This window comes from Myotis nattereri (genome assembly GCF_964212035.1).
Source record: "Myotis nattereri genome assembly, chromosome: X".
In the NCBI taxonomy this organism is placed as follows: domain Eukaryota; kingdom Metazoa; phylum Chordata; class Mammalia; order Chiroptera; family Vespertilionidae; genus Myotis; species Myotis nattereri.
The window spans coordinates 53,772,210-53,792,909 of record NC_138078.1 but is presented as its reverse complement, the minus strand read 5'-3'; the positions used below and the strand labels follow the sequence as shown (position 1 = coordinate 53,792,909).

Here is a 20,700-nt window from a genome sequence, read left to right as displayed (position 1 = left end):
GAGAAGCAAGAGAGATTGAATAAAATGTTGATTCTTCCAAACTTATAGTATGGGCAGACCGGCTGGTCTAGAGAACTGGGAAGAAGAGGCAGACCAAATATGTTTAAGAAATAATATTAGCCCTGCTGGCGTGGCTCACTGATTGAGGATCAACCTATGACCAGGTCATGGTTCGATTCCCTGTCAGGGCACATGCCCAGGTTTCAGACTCGATCCCCAGTGTGGGGCGTGATAAAGGCAGCTGATCAATGATTCTCTCTCATCATTGATGCTTCCATCTCTCTCTCCCTCTCCCTCTCCCTTCCTCTCTGAAATCAATAAAAATATTATTTAAAAAAGAAATAATATTAAATATTAATTAAAATGCATTCTATTGCTTGTACAATCATGTGTATGTGGACCTTAAAGTAGCCTCGCTTTGCATTCTACTAGAAGGCAGGAAGTTTGCTAGCTCAGCGGTTCTCAACCTATGTGTCTCGACTCCTTTGGCAGTGGGTCACGACCCTTTCATAGGGGTGGCCTAAGACCATCCTGCATATCAGATATTTACATTACGATTCATAACAGTAGCAACATTACAGTTATGAAGTAGCAACGAAAATAATTTTATGGTTGGGTCACAACATGAGGAACTGTATTTAAAGGGCCAGAAGGTTGAGAACCACTGGCCTAGCTCATCTTGGCATTTCTAGCACCTAACACAGAATCAGGTGCCTCAGAGGAGGAGGAAGGGAGGGAAAGGGAGGGAGGAGATTGCTTTTTGGAAACGCCCTTTTTCAGCGGCCCTTCCCAAGCTCCAGATCTATGACCTCCCACCAGCAGGTGGCAAGATAGTTCCTGCTCCCCTTGAAAGAGTGGGGTGGGCGGAGCATCCAGGGTGGGCGGAGCATCCAAGGTCGGCGCGCGCAGCCTCCGACCCTTTTTTCTTGGTGCACCGGAAAGAGGCGGTCCTCTTTCTTTGCCTAGCGCAGCCATGGTAAGACAACTTTTTTGCGAGCTCTTGGGATACCATCAGCCTCCATCCTCCCAGGGCCAGGACTGTCCGGAGTTTTGGGGCCCCCTCAGGGAGTGCCCGGGCGGAGGCAAACGGGGTTTGGCCTGCAGGGTTGGCCCAGGCGGGCTGGAGAGCGAGGGAGGAGGTGATAGGTGGCTCTGACGGGAAGGCCTTGGTCTCTGGCGGGCCACGCATACTTCCCCCGCTGGGAAGAGCGGCTTTCTAATCAGGCCGGGACCTGGAGGGCCAGGGCTGGTGGGCAGCAGCTGCAACTGGCAGAAAAGGATTTTCTTCGTCATTGTCTTTTTGACACGGCCTTACTTTGCGAACTGAGGCCAGTAAGCATCTGTACACAGCATTCAATAGGCTTCCGCATTTTAAAGTGAAAGCCAGTGTTGGCTTTTGGCTTTGGGGTGAAGGGAAGCAGCTGTTGGCACGTGGTTGTGCTGAGGTCAGATTCATCGCCACCAGACGCTCGTGTTGGGAAAACTTATATTTGATCAACAAGTAGAAGCACAGATTGGGTCCTGGTCCACATTTCTGTTGCCGGCTGGCTGTGTGCCAAGAAGTTCAACCCCTGTCCGTTTCACCAGTATAGTGTCCTAGAAAAAGTAAAAGCTTAGAGAAGCAGACACACTTTTAAGCAGTAACATGAAAATACTTACAAAACTCTTCCTCAGGCTCGTGGTCCCAAGAAGCATCTGAAGCGTGTAGCAGCTCCAAAGCATTGGATGCTGGATAAACTGACTGGTGTGTTTGTAAGTATCATTATATTGTAATTGTGTTTCAAGGGACAGTTTTACTGAGATACAATTGACATAATTTAAGGGACACATTTTATACTATTACGTTCCTTTATGTCAGACATCCTTGATTGCTGTATTCATAATGTTTCTTGCAGTGCCTCCCATAAGATTTCTGTACCTCATTTATTCCACATACCACATAGTACACTTACATGGACTCAGGACTCACATGTACTTAACAGGCCTGGTCCTTTGAAGGGGGGGAAATATTGTAAAATTTTAAGGTATGGAATAGTGTAAGCTTTAAATACCTCTTGTTGACCTAAATTGGAGGGGGGTTGATGGACAGTCTGGTGTCTAGGTAATGGATCTCAGGATTTGGAAGGTGGATTTGTGTGAATCCCAACAATAGCTTGAGAGGGTGTTTTTTAAAATCATTTCACAGGCTCCTCGGCCATCTACCGGTCCCCACAAGCTGAGAGAATGTCTCCCTCTCATCATTTTCTTAAGGAACAGACTTAAGTATGCTCTAACAGGAGATGAAGTAAAGAAGATCTGCATGCAGCGGTTTATTAAGATTGATGGCAAGGTCCGAACCGATATAACCTACCCTGCTGGTTTTATGGGTAAGTGGTTAGTACTTGGCTCCTTAAAACATTAAGTAGCTCTCATCATTAGCCTTAGGAATCCATGTTGTTTTAAATGGGAAGCATTTCATTTTTTCTTATTGTGGTATAGTTATGCAACATGGGATAGTGGGGTCACTATAGTAACCTTAGTTACTGTTTGATATCAGATGTCATCAGCATTGACAAGACTGGAGAGAACTTCCGCCTGATCTATGACACTAAGGGCCGCTTTGCAGTTCATCGTATTACTCCTGAGGAGGCCAAGGTGAGTGCAAGCAGACTGGGTTTTCATTCAGTAAAATTACTTAGGTACATGGGCTGGTCTATTGGGGTGAGATAGGTAAATTAAGATTACTTAAAACCTTGTATCTGGAAATGTCCAGTTAACAATTTGGTTAAATTCTATCATATATGCAATTTCCTGTTGTGTTTTTAAAAGCATTTCTAATAGCTGTATAGCAGTCTGTTGCTGGATGTCTAATAACTGACCCCCATTTTAAGTTAACAGATTTTTTTTTTTTTACAACAGAGATAAATTCCAGTTGAACTGTGACTTCCTGGTTGTCTTTTTTAAAGGCAAGGATTTATGACTACCTAAAATAAGGGTCCTCTAAGGATAAAGGACTAGAAAACCAATATCTAGTCCAATCCAGTTGGCCCTTTGTCATATCTCCATTACTCTGGAAGGGGAAAGGTGTTAATGGAGGAGACTGGAAATCCTTGGGCACTATTTTGAGATAGCTTGAAAAAAGATTATAGACATTGGTTGTTTTATGAAATTTGTTGTGATGGTTTACACAAAGGTTTATGGTTTCTTGAATTATTGGCTGTAAATGAAGGTTGATGTGTGTGATTCAACTCCTAACTTCCTTAGCTGCCTTGTTATTGGCAGGCTGGAGGGTATGTTCATGACATTGGGGTGATTTGATTTAGTTTAAAATGTCAGGGAATGATAAATCCAAAGCTGAAACATTTTGTGAGGTATTTGTTGATTGGATTAACTTCTAATGCAATTGCAGTTCTTGAGACACTCAGTTGTGATGCACAGGGAGCCACTAAGAGGCACTTTTTAGGAATGGCGAGGGAAGAATTCAGGGGCTCCATGAGGCTTCAACAGCCTGGGGAAAGGAGGGTGATCAGCCCACTCCATGGAGGAATTAGGATTTATGGTGCCTTCGTGCCTTGGATTTTAACATGGGGTGATGTGCTGCTACAAGGAAAATCCCACTGTGACATTAGCCTAGAGAGGGGGGCAATGTACAAGATAAATTTGTGGAGGGTGGCAAGAAAAGTCAAGGACCCATTCTGCTGTCGTTCAGGAAACCAGCACTTCCTATGTAGAGCTGATGCCTTTGGCTTGCTAATTGCATTTTCAACCTGGCAGTTTGTGGCTTTGAAAGAACCTTTTTGTCCACTGTGGAGCATAGTGCATGTGCACTAGACTAAATGAAGCTAACCTTTGTGTGTTTCTAGTACAAGTTGTGCAAAGTGAGGAAGATCTTTGTGGGCACAAAAGGAATCCCTCATCTGGTAACCCATGATGCTCGCACCATCCGCTACCCTGATCCCCTCATCAAGGTGAACGACACCATTCAGATTGATTTGGAGACAGGCAAAATTACTGATTTCATCAAGTTTGACACTGGTAAGCAAGCCTCTACACTACCTGGGCATTCTCTTGAAAGCCCAGCTATAAGAGCTGTTTAGGTTTTTTGTTTTGTTTTATTTTTTCCATCACCATTTATCCCTTCTGTGCCATCTTCCCTGCAGGAGCTGTTCTTTGCTTTTCTCTCCCCCCACCCCTTTTTTAAAATTTTTTTATTAATTACATTTCATCAGTCATCACTTGCACAGGGCCTAGGTACAGAGTTTTCGTTTGAATCTTCCAGGTGATTCCCATGCACCTAGTTAGCAACAGAAGCTAGATGTCCTTTGTTGTAGTAAGGGAAACTGGAGAGTGTAGCTACTCTAAGGCCCAAATGCTCAGAATATTCTGGATGGCTGAGGTGAAGTCTGGCATAGCATATTCTCAGCCCTGTTCTAGATGTCTCAAATTCCCCTATCCGTGGAAACAGCTTGAGGGGTGGGCAGGTAAGTCTGGTGAAAAAGCAAGCCAGCCTCTTTGTAACAAGAGCTCTTGTTAATGCTGTCATTGTGCCTTGGAAGAACAGCATAGTCTAGGCAAGACATAGTTTGGACCTGGCAAGGTGGGTGCAGTAGAGTTCACATTTGTTAGGTGTGTAGGAGGGATGGGAGAAATCTTAACAGGCCTGGCTTGGGTAACAGATCCACAGGAGTAAATTTGAATGAGAGAGGGGATTAATGAACTTACACCTGTCTGTCATGTAATACACTCAGTTGTAATAGCAGATTATTCCTTCTTGCCTAGGTAACTTGTGCATGGTGACCGGCGGTGCTAACCTGGGAAGAATTGGCATAATCACCAACAGGGAGAGGCATCCTGGTTCTTTTGACGTAGTTCATGTGAAAGATGCCAATGGCAACAGTTTTGCCACCCGGCTCTCCAACATTTTTGTAATTGGCAAAGTAAGTCTTGGGTTTCCCTTTTCTCCAGTCTAAGGAAAACCTGTAAATGCAGGTACTGCTGGGATTGCAGCTCCTGACGGACTGGCTGTGCATAACCTAGTGTGAAGCTTCTTCTGGGATAGGGCTCACATAGAGTGGGGCTGGGCAGACCTGTGCTTTTTTAGTGTTGCAGAAGCAGCGGGAAGGCTGATCACCTTGGTTGGTAAAAAGTGCCAATGGTGATCATCAGCCTTGTAGTTTTTGCATTTACATATATGGGCAGCAGGTTTAGGGGAATGGCTCCAAGTAGTGAATGTTTCTGAAAAACCAGCATCCAAGTGTCTGAAGACTTCTTGGCTGTTGCTAAATGCTTTCACACGCAGGCTTCTGTTCGTTTAAATGACATGATAAATGTGCTGAACTGCTAATGGAGTTGGTGTATAGCAGGTTTTGATTCTTGTTTTCTCCTTCAGGGAAACAAACCATGGATTTCCTTACCCCGTGGAAAGGGTATCCGCCTCACCATTGCTGAAGAGAGAGACAAGAGACTGGCGGCCAAACAGAGCAGTGGCTGAAATGAGCTCTAGGTGACATGATTGGAAAAGTCTTTCTACTTAATTAAAGATAATACAGCATGATTAATTGCCTTTTTGGTATGAAAGGGTTGGGTTCTTTATTTTTTTAATTTAGTTTCCTGCTATTCTACTTTATAACATGTAAAGCAGATGGAATTTTTCAGACATTCTATTTACCTTCCTGTGTCTGTTACAGGCTGGGCTTGGGTGGTGATGGGAAGGAGAACACACCTGACAAAGAAGGAATAGCAGCCCTTGACTTGGCCAAGACCTTGTCTACCCTGTTAAGTCTTCTTGACATTAAAAGAAAATCAGTGCCTTCCTTTATCTCTGGTCTTCCTGCCACTGCTGTCCTCAACTCCAACCTCAGGTCTCTGCAAAACAGAAAGTGTGTGGAAAATAAACTTGTTCCTGCTTTCTTGACCCTGTAATGTCAGGTGGGACTTGACTGCCAAACCCCAAAAGTGCCCCTGCTGTAAGGTGCCAGGTCCTATACCTGTTCATCTCAAGCCCTGGGTCTTCTCCAAAAATTATTTTGCCTTTTGCTGTTAGCCTTCTCAACCAGCAATTATTCCCATTACACTATAAAGCATGTCTTGCAAAAACCAAAAGCACCTTTGTCTCCCATAGCCAGGCTTCCCAACCTTCACATTCATTTAATGTCATTATTTGCTACAATCTATGTAGGCTTCCTAAATCAGTGGTTCTCAACCTTCTGGCCCTTTAAGTTAGTTCCTCATGTTGTGACCCAACCATAAAATTACTTTCGTTGCTACTTCATAACTGTAATGTTGCTACTGTTATGAATCGTAATGTAAATATCTGATATGCAGGATGGTCTTAGGGGACCCCTGTGAAAGGGTCGTTCGACCCCCAAAGGGGTCGCAACCCACAGGTTGAGAACCGCTGTCCTAAATCATCCCACCGTGACAGGTTTGGGGTTGAAAAACTTGGACATATTTCTCCATCTGAGGCATGCATGATGCGTCTGTGCCAAATCACTATATGTAACTGGGAGTGTCTAATGGTCATCCCTGGTTCCCCGGCCTGTGGTTCAGAGAAGAGGCCTGCTGAGGAACTGGCTTGGCCCCTGCCTGAGTCAAGAGTGGCAGAATACTGGTCTGGAATAACTGAACATCATCCAAATCAGTCATCTAAAGGAGGCATATCCAGGAGTCTCAAGCCCAGATTTGGCCACACAGGACTCTTCCTGTTTGACAAATTGCAAACTCCAAATCACCACTGGCAGGGGCCTCAGGACCTCCGCTTAAGTAGAAGCAGAGAGTGGAATCTTACGCCTTCAGGCCATTGTGAGTTTCACGGTTAGAAGTAAATTGGTGCCCCCTTGAGGAATGGGCAAGTGAGGCTGAAAAGTCCAAGTACTAGGGTCCCTGAATGTTGGTGGGTTCTCTTGCACCCACCTTGGCTGCACTTTATAGGTTCTAAGTCTCGGCTAAGGAACCAAAGCAAATGGGAATGAGGCTTCCAACTTGGTTCCACAAGTGCGGTTTTTTCCTGAATACTGATAGGCCGGCCATCTTACATAATGGGAACTAGTGTGTTCAGCTGCAGTTTCCTCACATCACCATAATTTTTTTAAGACATTTTAAATTTGTTTTAATTTTTTTAAGCCGCACAAATTGTTTATTAGCAACTAACCCCAGTGTGGGAATAGTTGACATTCTAACACCAGATCATGTCAACAGACTCAGCCAAAGTGGCCTGTATCATTGGAATGAGCTACAAGTTTCCAAATAAAATAGCTCTTTGTAGGGCTTTTCAAGGCTTCCAATTTGATTCATGAAGTCTTAACAGACGTTACGGATCATCTCAGCAAGGAGGCAGACGTCCCAAAATGAAACAAGCAGAACTTGGTAGGGCGGCCTCATGTTCCCATCCGGGCAACACAACTTTGAAAGAACAAGAATACAAACATCTAGGACTTCTGTACTTCATAGTTCACAACTGACATCTTGATTTTTTTTTATTTTAATTCTCATCCAAGGAAATGTTTTCATTGATTTTTAGAGGAAGAGAGAGAAATAGAAATATCAATTGCTTGCCTCTCGTATGCACCTGGATCAGGGATGGAATCTACAACCTTTTCAGATGTATGGAAGAACTCTCCAGTCAGCTGAGCCATCCAACCACAGGGCCCATCTTGATTTTTTAATATCCAAATCCTGTGTTCTCGTTGCTAAACCACAGAAAGTGATATCCATCCCACTGCTCCCTGATCAATGCCAATCTATCCAATCATCTGTCATGGCAAATTCCATTTTACCAGTTACGCAGGCCAAACACTGGACATGTCCTTGACTTGTTTCCTTTTATCATGCTCCAAATATACCTTTATTAGGAAATCCTCTTGGCTTTACCTTCAAAATATATGTAGAATCCATATTTGGTGGTATTTAGAAATTATTAATTTTCTGTGTAATCAGTCATCTTTCAGAGATACATACTGAAAGATTTGCAGAAGAAATGAGAAGCAATCTGGAATTTGCTTTTAAGATAATCTAGTGCAGCGGTTCTTAACCTGTGGGTCGTGACCCCTTTGGGGGTCGAACGACCCTTTCACAGGGGTCACCTAAGACCATTGGAAAACACATATATAATTACATATTGTTTACAGTAGCAAAATTACAGTTATGAAGTAGCAACAAAAATAATTTTATGGTTGGGGGTCACCACAACATAAGGAACTGTATTAAAGGGTTACGGCATTAGGAAGGTTGAGAACCACTGATCTAGTGGGTGATGAAGATCAGTGAAACAAAATTGTCCATGTACTGATAATGTTAAAAATGGGTAATGGGTACAATGGGGTTCTATATGTGTTTGATATTTTTCATAATAAACTTCTAAAAGAAGCAAATAGTATGCTGTCTGACCTTCCTCCCAAATAAATTTGGACCACTTATTGCCTGCATGGGCTACCACCTTGGTCTGAGCTGCCAAACAACTCTTGTCTATATTGTAGAATAGAGTAGCAATTTTAAGTCTTTTTCATCTTGTAGCACACAAACTAATTAAAATTCTGTGGTACACTAAAAATGTATATTTTTTGCTGATCTAACCCAAAAAAGGGGTGTAACTTTGATTGATTTACAAAAAAGATTAATTACCTACCGTTTTTACTCTTTTAAAAATCAGGTGCCCAGCCCGGCTGGGGTGGCTCAATGGTTGAGCATTGACCTATGAACCAGGAGATCATTTGGATTCCTGGTCAGGCTCGATCCCCAACAGGAGGCAGCTGATAGATGATTCTCATCATTGATGTTTATATCTTCCTCTTTCTGAAATCAATAAAAACATTTTCTTTAAAAATCAGGTGCCTATACTGGAATATAAGGATTTCTGGTACCAAGAATTAACCAGTCAGACACAACCTAATTATGTGATGTGACCAATAAGATGGAACTATATAGTTCAAGACAGCATTCATACCGGCAGCCATGGTTATGTTGGCTGTTGTCATATTCTTATTTGACAATCTAAAGCAGTGGTTCTCAACCTTGGCGGCACATTAGAATCACCTGGGAATCTTTTTAAAATCTTGAGTTCTGGGCCTCATCCTCTGAAAATTCTGTTTCTTTGTTATGGGGTGAGGCCACAACATTAGTAACAAAGAAAAAGAATTTCCGGAGGATGAGGCCCAGAAATCAGGATTTTAAAAAGATTCCCAGGTGATTCTAATGTGCAGCCAAGGTTGAGAACCACCGATCTAAGGGAAAAGAGATCAGTGCCCCTGACTAAATAGTCAGGTGTTGCATGTTTTAAAAATTATTGTGGCACACCGGTTGAAAATTGCTGGATTAGAATATTCGCCACTGGCTGATCTGGCTTTCATCCTTGCCCCCATACAGTCTCAACCTAACAGCCAGATGCATCCTGTTTAAAGTGTGTAAGTCAGGTCTAGTCACTGCGTAGAGCTCCTGATGGCTCCTGTCTCACTCAGACTAAAACCCACAGTGATCACGAGGCCCTATGAGGCCCCCACAATCTGGCCTCTGACCTAATCTATTACTACTCTACCCCAGTTCAATCTGTTCCAGCCACACTGGCCTCCTGCTGTTTCTTGAACATGAGAGGTACTCTCCTGTCTAAGCTCCTTGCACTGACTCCTTTTGTAAGACATGTAGCTTATAGTATGAACATTTTCAAATATACAGAAAAGTCAAAAGAGTAGAATGATGAATACCTATATAGACATCAGCTAGATTCCATAATGGCTTTATTTCTCTGTGTAGACATGAACACACACACACACCTATTTTTCTGAACCCTTTGAAAGTAAGTTGCAGGCATGACCTTGAGTTGCCTGGTGCCAAGAGATGGCAAGTGCTAGCTTTCAGAGGCTCCACCTAAGGAGTTAATTTCCATGTTACCTTGGGTATAAACTAGATCTCAGGAAAGATGCTTTCTTTTCACTATGACTTTTCCATCCTGAATCAGGGTAATCTATTCATCTGCCTCAGGTTGTTGGGCCTGGAAAATTCTCCAGATCCGAAGGTCAATCCTAAAGCCCAAAGAGAGAATGAAAAGTTTTGCTCTGCACAGGCAGAAGTTAATGGGCTGATCTTCTCTACCATTCTGACTTTTGAGAATGTTGTACTGTTTGAACAATAAATAAGAAGAACAAAGAATGTTCCCAGGAGACAACCAACAGCCTAATAATAATAACAATAATAATAATAATAATAATAATAATAATAACAGAAAGAAGAAACTTCCCAAGAGTCAACAGCTTTTCAGTTTATTCCTGGGGCCTTTCTAGGGATATGCTCATGTATTTTTCTTAGCTTTTCTAGTAGTAGTGAACATGTGTAATCAGTGATGTGCTGATAAATGGTTAACAACTAGCTCCTTGGGAAAAATGTGTGTGTGTGTGTGTCTGTATAGGTTTAGTATAAATTCTGATATAAAGGATATATAACACAACTTATATATAATAATAAACTAGGCAATACTCTTTACTGTGAATTCCATATAGCCAATTGATTGTCACAGAATGCTTTTATTGATTTTTGCCAACTTCTTATATCCTATGGTTATGTGGTTCTGACAAGAATGTTCATTGATATTTTTGTTTGCATTAACAAATAGGGCAAAAGTGAAACAAGGCTGTATTTAGAACTTCACTTGTTTGTCAATGATTTGAGCAATTGTTTTGCTGAGTTGGATAATAGTTTTTTAATACTAAAAGAATATTTCCTTAATTTTTTGTACTACTCACACTGTAACGGTTGTAAGACACTTCTAAGAACATTTTCTCCATCACTTCCTTAATTCTAGACAATAGACAAAACCATCAAGTGCTGATCTGTAGTGTTTACAAATTTCCATGGCCCACTGCAAGCTATGCCATGATGTCACTAAACCGGGAGCTGGGAAGAGCACACCATTATATAGCATTTCTACCACCCAGATGCAATAGGTCTAAATAATTTCATGCTCATAGCTAATCCTATCTAATAAAAGAGAAACATGGTAATTAGCATACGACCGCTACCCTTCCCACGGGCTAATCAGGGCAATATGCAAATTAACTGCCAGCCAAGATGGCGGCCGGCAGCCAGGCAGCTTAAAGTGAACATGAGGCTTGCTTGCTTCAGTGATGGAGGACTCCAACATTCCCCGCCGGCCGCTGCAGGCCTCTGAGCTGCAACTCTAAGCAACTATGTAACAAATATAGAAGCTAAACAAAACCCCAGAAACCTGCTTTAGTTGCAGGGCTTCAGCCAGCAGGATCGCAACATTGTAATCAAAGGCCAGAAACCTACTTTCAGCAGCGGAGGCCTAAGAGCTGGAGCCAAGCCTCAAAGCTAAAGCTGGCCCAGAATAAAAAAAAAGAAAAAAAGGAGTGGTTGGGAGCTTCAGTCACCCGCCAGCCTAAAAATAGCCCTCAGCCCCTCACCCAGACTGGCCAGGCACCCCAGTGGGGACCCCACCCTGAAGGGTGTGTGACCAACTGCAAACAGCCATCATCCCCTCACCCAGGCTGGCCAGGCACCCCAGTGGGGACCCCCATCCTGAAGGGTGTGTGACCAGCTGCACACAGCCATCATCCCCTCACCCAGGCTGGCCAGGCACCCCAGTGGGGACCCCTACCCTGATCCAGGACACCTTTCAGGGCAAACCAGCCGGCCCCCACCCGTGCACCAGGCCTCTACCCTATATAGTAAAAGGGTAATATGCCTCCCAGCACTGGGATCAGCGGAGCCACGAGGCCTCCCAGCACCGGGATCAGCGTGATGGGGCAGCGCCCAAACCCCCTGAGCGCCCTGCGGCTCTGTGTGTGACAGGGGGCGAGGCCACAACCTCCCGATCCACCCTGCTCTGTTCATGACAGGAGAAGGCACCCCAACCCCCTGATCAGCCCTGCTCTGAGCCCAATAGGGGTGAGCTCCCCAACACTCTGATTGCCCTGCAGCTCTGTGTGTGACAGGTTGCGGCGCCCCAACCCCCCGCCCCCCACGGGCCCTGCTCTGTGTGTGACGGGGTAGAGCCATTACCTCCCCATTGGCCCTGCCCTGAGTGTGAGAGTGGCAGCGCCCCAACCCCCTGATCGACCCTGCTCTGTGGGTGATAGAGGGTGGCGCCCCAACCCCCGGATGGGCCCTGCTCTGTGCGTGACAGGGGGCAGCGCCCCAACCCCATGATTGGCCCTGCTCTGTGCATGACAGGGTACAAAGCCCCAACCCCCTGATGGGCCCTGCTCTGTGCGTGACAGGGGGCAGCTCCCCAACCCCCTGATTGGCCCTGCTCTGTGCATGACAGGGTACAGAGCCCCAATCCCCCTGATGGGCCCTGCTCTGTGCGGGACAGGGGGTGGCGCCACAACCTCCCCATCGACCCTGCCTTGAGTGTGACAGGGGGCAGTGCCCCAGCCCCCCAGTCGGTCCTACCCTGAGCATGACTGAGGGTGGCATCGCAACCTCCCAATCCGCCCTGCTCTGTGCATGACAGGGGGCAGCAGGGGGTGGCGCCCCAACTCCCCAGTCGGCACTGCTCTGAGCCCAACCAGGGGCTGCACCTAGGGATTAGGCCTGCCCTCTGCCACCCGGGAGCAGGCCTAAGCCAGCAGGTCGTTATCTCCCGAGGGGTCCCAGACTGCGAGAAGGCACAGGCCGGGCTGAGGGACCCTGCCCGCCCACCCGAGTGCACAAATTTTTGTGCACTGGGCCTCTAGTCCCATCTAATAAAAAAGAAACATGGTAATTAGCGTATGACCGCTACCCTTCCCATTGGCTAATCAGCGAGATATGCAAATTAACTGCCAGCCAAGATGGTGGCCGGCAGCCAGGCAGCTTGAAACTAACATGAGGCTTGCTTGCTTCAGTGACGGAGGACTCCAATGTTCCCCGCCTGCCACTGCCGGCCTCTGAGCTTGCAGTTTAAGAAACATTGTAACAAATATAGAAGCTAAATAAAACCCCAGAAACCTGCTTTCAGTGAGCCCGGGATCTCAGAGCTGGAGTTATACATTGTTTCGATTATAGAACCCAAACAAACCAGATACCTTCTTTCAGCAGCAGAGGCCTCAGAGCTGGAGCCAGAGCTAAAGCTGGCCCAGAATAAAAGAAAAAAAGAAAACAAGGAGCAGTTGGGAGCTTCAGTCGGCCTGAAAACAGCCCTCAGCCCCTCACCCAGACTGGCCAGGCACCCCAGTGGGGACCCCCACGCTGAAGGGTGTGTGACCAGCTGCAAACAACCATCATCCCCTCACTCAGGCTGGCCAGGCACCCCAGTGGGGACCCTCACCCTGATACAGGACACCCTTCAGGGCAAACCAGCCAGCCCCAGCCATGCACCAGGCCTCTATCCTATATAGTAAACGGGTAATATGCCTCCCAGCACCGGGATCAGCAGAGCCACGAGGCCTCCCAGCACTGGGATCAGCAGAGCCGTGAGGCCTCCCGGCACCGGGATCAGCGTGACAGGGGGCAGCGCCCAAACCCCCTGATCACCCTGTGGCTCTGTGTGTGACAGGGGGCGGGGCCAAAACCTCCCTATCCACCCTGCTCTGTTCGTGACAGGGGAAGGCGCCCCAACCCCCTGATCGGCCCTGCTCTGTGCCTGATAGGGGGGAGCTCCCCAACCCACTGATCGCCCTGTGGCTCTGTGTGTGACAGCGTGCGGTGCCTCAACCCCCTCATCGGCCCAGCTCTGTGTGTGACAGGGTGCAGCACACCAACCCCCCTACCCCCCACGGACCCTGCTCTGTGTGTGACGGGGTAGAGCCATAACCTCCTCATCGGCCCTGCCCTGAGTGTGTCAGTGGCAGCGCCACAACCCCTGATCGGCCCTGCTCTCTGGGTGATAGAGGGCGGCGCCCCAACCCCCTGATCTGCCCTGCCCTGAGTGTGACAGGAGGCGGTGCCCCAACTCCCCTATTGGCCCTACTCTGTGATTGACAGGGGGGAGCTCCTCAACCCCCTGATCGGCCCTGCTCTGTGCATGACGGGGGGAGCTCCTCAACTCCCCTGATGGGCCCTGCTCTGTGCATGACAGGGGGCAGCGCCCCAACCCCCTGATTGGCCCTGCTCTGTGCATGACAGGGGGTGGCACCGCAACCTCCCCATTGACCCTGCCTTGAGTGTGACAGGGGGCGGTGCCCCAACCCCCCAATCGGCCCTACCCTGAGCATGACATTGCAACCTCCCAATCCGCCCTGCTCTGTACATGACAGGAGGCGGCGCCCCAACCCCCCAATCGGCCCTACCCTGAGCGTGACTGAGGGTGGCATCACAACATCTTGATCCGCTCTGCTCTGTGCTGACAGGGGACGGCGCCCCAACTCCCCAATCAGCCCTGCTTTGAGCCCAACCAGGGGCTGCACCTAGGGATTGGGCCTGCCCTCTGCCACCCGAGAGCAGGCCTAAGCCAGCAGGGCATGATCTCCCGAGGGGTCCCAGACTGTGAGAGGGCACAGGCCGGGCTGAGGGACCCCCCCCTCCCCCCCAAGTGCACAAATTTTTGTGCACCCGGCCTCTAGTAGTAAAATAATTAGGGAGCGATGAGTTTTTAGTATTTACTTATTACCTTTGTATTTAATATAATTTCCTTAATTTTAAGTCTATTGTTATTTTTTAAATAATTTAAATATTTAATAGCTTACATATTTCATTATGGCTGATTTGAACAAGTGGCTGAGAATATTCCTGAAAAGTTAACAATTGGTTCCCATGAGCTGGTATAAGCCAGTTCCAGCATGCTCCCACCCAAGTCTCCCCTCTACACACTGCAGCCCAACCCCCTAAAACCCAACTCAAATTGTGTCATGTCTCCAAAATGTCTTGTTCAAATGCACTGTCTGTAGAATCAGGTCGAAATTCCTCTGCTATCCTGCAAGTTCTCCCCAGTCTGGTGCTAAGCCATCCTCTCAATAGAAGGACAACACAGCAGCTCCCAACTCCAGGTCTCTATTTGCCAGGACTTCTTTCTGGGATGTCAGACCCACATAGTCACCTGGACATCTCTTGGATGGTCCCCAGACATGTCAAATTCAGCATTTCCCAAATAGAGTTCATCATTTTCCAGTCCCTTTCTCTCCCACAGTGCTTCTGTTTCTATAGTCTCTGATTTTCTTTTAGGTCCTCATATTTACCCTGTTCCCACCTCTCTTCATACTCTTTGGATACTATTTTCTTCCAGGAACTTTTTTTCCACTCCATCCCCTGCTCGACCCCTCCCCTACATTTTCTAGCTGACTCTCACTCATCCTTTATGTCTCAGCTGAGATGTTGCTTTCTTTGAGAAACCTCTGGGAAGGTTAGGGGCCCATAGCACTCCATTTCCCTGTTTTCCCATCATAGATTTTTATGCACTGTATTAAAATTGTCTATTTAATTGTCTGTCTTCCCCAAAAGAGTATGAGGTCCATGAGGCTAATCTTGCTCGCCACTATATGCCCAGTAGCTAGCCCAGTTACTGGCACATTGCGGATGCTAAACAAGTGAGTAAATGAATAAATAAGAGGTATATCCTGTAGTTCCCTTACAAAATCTCCTCTCCATATGTCTTCTTTCCTCACCATTCCCCAAGCACATCTTGTACTTTTTCACTCCCCCTCCCCCCCAAAAAAACTATAGTTTTTGCTTTTGCTTAATGGGACAAGGTCAGAAAATGTCACCTTCTGAAATTGGAACTAATAAAATCAACATTGAATGATGAGATCAGCCATCTGAAAAATAATCCACTTTAAATGTTGGTTTGTAAATGTGGTACCAATGCACAAGGGTGCTTCTCAGGTCTCTATGGTGACCAGCATATTGCCACAGGCTAGGAATCTGCCAAATATCAAGAAAGCGATAATGTCAATCAATTGTAACCAGGTTGCTAGAGATAATGCTGTATAAGCAGGAGGGCCCTTGTCTATATGGGGTCTTGGAAGGAGTTGAGCCAAAGAGCAACACAATTTCTGTGTTTGACCATCATCAGGTGTGACATGCAGACCTTTGCAGTTTACAAAGCATCTCCATGTGCCACCTCAGTGACTCTCCAAGGTGACTCCACCAAGTGGGCCTTATTCGGCACTTTACAGAAGACAAAAATGAAATTCAGGCAAGTGAATCAATATGCCTTTCCCTCCCACCCCCAATGCACACACCTTCACTAAGCCCACACAGAGTGAGGGGGTTGTGAAACCAAAGACAGAAATATCTCTAAGGCAATGACAGAAAGTTCTTGCAGTGACCAGGTGGTCAACCTTCTGGCTTTGGTTCAGTCTGATTCTGTGCTCAGCAGCTTTTAGCTTTGAAGAGTTTTGGCTCAGGGGGTGGGGGATTGGTAGAGAGGATTGGTGCCAGGTTAGTCTCTTGTTCATTCAGCAAACATTTATTGGCCAACTACTATGGGTCCAATAGTGCTAAAAGCTGGGAATAAAGTGATGAATAAGACAGAGTTCCTTGCCATGATGATGGCCTGATCCACAAGTCTGACAAGTAAATAATTACAAATGTGGTGTGATAGAAGCTCTAGAAAGGAAGCACAGGGTGCTCTGGGAGCCTGTAGAAGAGACATCTACAGTGATCTGGGGGAGGGTTTGAAAGGCTTTCCAGAGGAATTGATGCCTGAGCCCATAATGAAAGGGACTTAGCAATACAAAAAGGGGCTAGAGAAATCAGAGGATAGGGAGAGAAAAACTTTTCAGGGACAGAGAGTAAGACAGCTGGGGTGGGGGCTTGAGTGTGTGGTAATGAAAGTCTAGAGAAGACAGATGGGGAGGGTTGTGAGAGGTGAGGCTGGAGTGATAACCATAAAATCCAAATTAATATAATAATAATATACAATACAACATAACAAGATACATAATATTATTCACAATGATTCATCAGTTGATTAAATAAATAATAATTTCTGTGGCTGGTACCAATACCTTTATAATCATAAGGTCTAACTTGAAGTGAATGATTCAACTGCTTCCTTGCAGAACATTACATGCACTATCTCCTCTCAGCCTCACAACAAACCTACTTTACAAATGAAAGGAATTTGCAGGTTAGAGAGGTTAAGGAGTATAGCAAAAGTCACATTGGTGGCCCATCTGGCATCAGGATCAAGGTTTGATATAGACTCCAGAACCCATCCTGGAAAATGGCTTGCCTAATAGCAAGCACCACACCTCATCAGATGTAAATAGGAATTTAGACTTAATTCTAAGAGAAATAGAGTCATTGAAGAGTTTTGGGCAGGGAAGAGACACCTATATTTGCTTTAAAAAAACTCACCCTGGCTGTGGGGTGGAGGATGAACTAGAAAGGGGAGAAAGAGGCAGAGTGGGCAGGGGAAGGCGTTTGCTTTTTATTTCATCTCTCAGATGGTGGTGGCTTAAACTAGAAAGGGAGTGGTAGAGGTACAAAGAGTGGATTCATGAGATACGTAGGAGGTCACATTTACAGGCCCTGGTGCCTGATGGGATGTGAGAGTGAGGGCAAGGAAAACTTAAGGATAACTCCTGGGATTCTGGCTTAAGCAGATGGATAAATGGCAGAGTCATTCCTCGAGAAGAGGAACATGGAAGGAGAAAGAGTTTCGGACATCCATTGAATTCACAATGCAGGTGGAGTCCGAGATCCATGAGAGACACTACAGAGAAGAGCTCTGGGAGATAGCTGAAGAGATGTTTCTAGAGCTCTAAGAGGAAGTCTGGGCCATCATCAGAATAAAGAAGCTGATTCCAGCTGTAGAAGAATAAGGTCTCCCAGATGTGCCTAGTGAAAAAGGCACGGGCAGGTGCACACCTCTGTTTGAGAGAGAACAAGGTGAAAAAGGTTTGCTAGGCACTGCAAAGGGTCTTCTTCCTCCTATGGGAGCAGACAGCTGGCAAACCCGATACAGAGCTGACACTTCAACTCCTTGAATTGAGAGGACCTTTGGAAGGTATTTAGTTCAAACCTCTCATATACAGGTGCCTTCCCAAACAGGCACCACTGCCAGTTTGAGCACTAGTGTATTTTGCAGTGAGGATGAGGGCCTGGGGCTGGGTCTCTAGCCATGGGAAAGGCTACTTAAAGTTAATCCCACTCTCTAATGCTTCCAGTCCCTCCTTGGGATACAAGTCTCTCACATGTGTGACAAGAGACAGTATAGCACAGTGATTAAGCATATGGCCTTTGCAGCAAGACTGTCTGTGTTCAAAATCTCCACCAACATTCACTAGCTGTTCAACATTAGGCAAATCAATTCACCTTCCCTCCCAATTCTCAGCTTTCCCATCTGTAAAAAGGGGACAATAGTTGTACCAACCTCACCGGGTTTGTTGCAAGGGTAAAATGAATTAGAACATTCCCTGGCAGGTAGAAAACTCTATTGAGTGTTAGCTGATTCTGGCCAATGGAAATGTGGCTGACTTATTACAGTTTCCAAATCCATATTCTCCAGAGCCAGATTGTTCAATAAAAATGCTTATGGCATGCCCGGCTGATGTTGCTCAGTAGTTGAGCATCTACCCATGAGCCAGTTATGCACATGCCTGGGTTTCAGGCTTGATCCCTAGTGGTTGGGGGGGAGGAGGGGGCATGCAGGAGGCAGGTGATCAATGGTTTTCTCTCATCATTGATGTTTCTATCTCTCACTCCCTCTCCCTTTCTCTCTGAAATTGAAACCAATAAAAACGTATTTTTTTAAATGCTTAGGGCATTCAGAAAGCTGGAACAACAACAAAACTTTCTGGGAAAAGAATATGATAGTTGGTAGTTCCAAGAATTTTACCAAAGGAGCCATCACAGGAAAAATCCAAACTTGGTCAGACTTTCTTCCCCTTTTTACAGTTTGGTATAAGTTTTCCTCTGAGTCACCTAATGATAGCATTGCGTATGGAGGGGGGCAGAGGTCAAGGTAGAATTCACATCTTTTCAGCTCTTAGAACTTCTGAGTCATAGTCTCAGATAATTCCATTTGAGCCTCTCATCAAGCCTGTGATGAAGGTGTCATTATATTCTTTGTGGAGATGGAAAGTAAGGCTCAGAGAAGTAAAAAACACAATAGGGATGGGGCTGGATGGAAACCCAGGCAGCCTGCTGTCAAAGCCTCCCATGAGGTGGGGGGTTGGTATTCGTGGTTCAGGGGGAGGGGTGTCCTTGACAAGAGCTGATTGGTCTCATGTAAGCCAATTCATGATTTTGGGCAAGGGGGCCCTGGTGGCAGGCCCCAGGCCAGGGCAATTCAGGCCAAAAGGCAAAGATGACTGGAGGTCTTTTGGAAAGCCCCACCACATTGGGGGCCATATGTTCACAATCAGTGTGTGTATAGTTACAGAGAGGGGGGTTGTCCTGGCCAGTGGCCAAAACAGATGTTTATTGAGAGACTTCACACAGCACAGAGCTCAGTAACCCCTAGCTATACTGGGAATTTCTGTGCCATAGTGGGGGTGAGGGCATGAGTGGTGTTTCTGGGTGAGATTAACATTTGAATCCACAGATTGAGAAAAGCAGATTCTCTCCTCAATGTGGGTGGGCCTCACCCAATCTATTGAAGAACTGAACACAATAAAAAGTTTAGTAAGGTCCTAGACCAGCCGTGGGCAAACTACGGCCCGCAGGCCGGATCCGGCCCATTTGAAATGAATAAAACTAAAAAAAAAAAAAAAAGACCGTACCCTTTTATGTAATGATGTTTACTTTGAATTTATATTAGTTCACACAAACACTTCATCCATGCTTTTGTTTCGGCCCTCCGGTCCAGTTTAAGAACCCATTTTGGCCCTCAAGTCAAAAAGTTTGCCCACCCCTGTCCTAGACAGTTTGCTCAGTGGGTAGAGTTTCAGCCCGAGGACTGACGGGTCTCAGGTTCATGCCTCCAGTCAAAGGCATATACCAATTGCAAGTTGATGCCCTGGTAGGGCTCATTTGGGAGGCAACCAATCAAGGTCTCTCTCACACATCAGTGTTTCTGTCTGTCTCTCCTCCTCCTTTCCACTCTCTCTAAAAATCAATGGAAAAATATCCTTGGGTAAGGATTTTAAAAAAAAGGTTGAATAAGAAGGAGATTTTTCTCTCTGTCTGTCTTGGAGCTGGGACATCAGTCTCCTGCCTTCGACTCAGACTGTAATTTACACCAACAGCTCTCCTGGGTCTCGGGCCTTTGCACTTGGACTGGAACTATATACAGGTTTCCCCTGCTATCTGAAAGTAGAGAGTTCCTATGAAACCTTTCATAAGTCAAAAGAGCATAAAAGTGAAGGAGCAATTATCTTAGGACACATCTTGCTAACAAATGCAGAAAATAAAATGAGGGAAGCACAGATGCTCACAGACACAGCTCAAAGCTCCATGGCTTGGTGCTGAGAGGATGAGTGTAGTTCCAGGGGAAGAGCCTGGCAGGGCCACTCTCCTGCTCAGGATGCATACTGCCTCTACAACTGAAAGGGCGAGGGCTATGCCCTCCATCTTGCCCCCTACCCTCCATGTTGGGGCAGCCGCCATGTGCTCAGGAGAGTACCTTCTTCCCGGAAGCCCAGGCCCCTGCTGGCCACGCCCGAGATTTCTTTAAACTAACCAATGACAATCAAGGGACGTGCGCGCCATAGAGATGACCACATCCTGTGTAAGAAGACCCGACTGGCGCCTGGCCAATCGGCAGGGCCCAGAGTCAGCTCCCCTCCCCTCACTCCACCCCCTATTAAAACCCTGTTTTTCCCACGGTGGGGGCACTCTGCTTCCCGTCGCTGCGTTGGCCAGGAGGCGGAGTCGAGTTAGCTAGCTCAATAAAGGACCCTCTGCTTT

The 20,700-nt window shown here is 46.2% G+C and overlaps 1 protein-coding gene across 3 annotated transcripts in view; it reads left to right on the top strand.

The window, feature by feature from the left end:
* The first annotated feature begins 920 nt into the window (after positions 1-920).
* The window catches only part of RPS4X (ribosomal protein S4 X-linked), a 32,228-nt gene continuing 12,448 nt past the window's right edge, over positions 921-20,700 (top strand). Inside the window, exons 1-8 of one of the 3 annotated variants that reach the window (XM_081080871.1) lie at positions 921-976; positions 1,675-1,752; positions 2,186-2,366; positions 2,537-2,634; positions 3,843-4,014; positions 4,759-4,916; positions 5,369-5,482; positions 5,667-5,899. In XM_081080871.1, the coding sequence (XP_080936997.1) occupies positions 974-976; positions 1,675-1,752; positions 2,186-2,366; positions 2,537-2,634; positions 3,843-4,014; positions 4,759-4,916; positions 5,369-5,470 (792 nt within the window). In that variant the 5' untranslated portion in view covers positions 921-973 and the 3' untranslated portion in view covers positions 5,471-5,482; positions 5,667-5,899. Of the gene's footprint in view, positions 977-1,674; positions 1,753-2,185; positions 2,367-2,536; positions 2,635-3,842; positions 4,015-4,758; positions 4,917-5,368; positions 5,534-5,666; positions 5,900-20,700 lie in introns of those variants that run through there. The other 2 variants (XM_081080872.1, XM_081080870.1) reach the window with 2 other exon arrangements.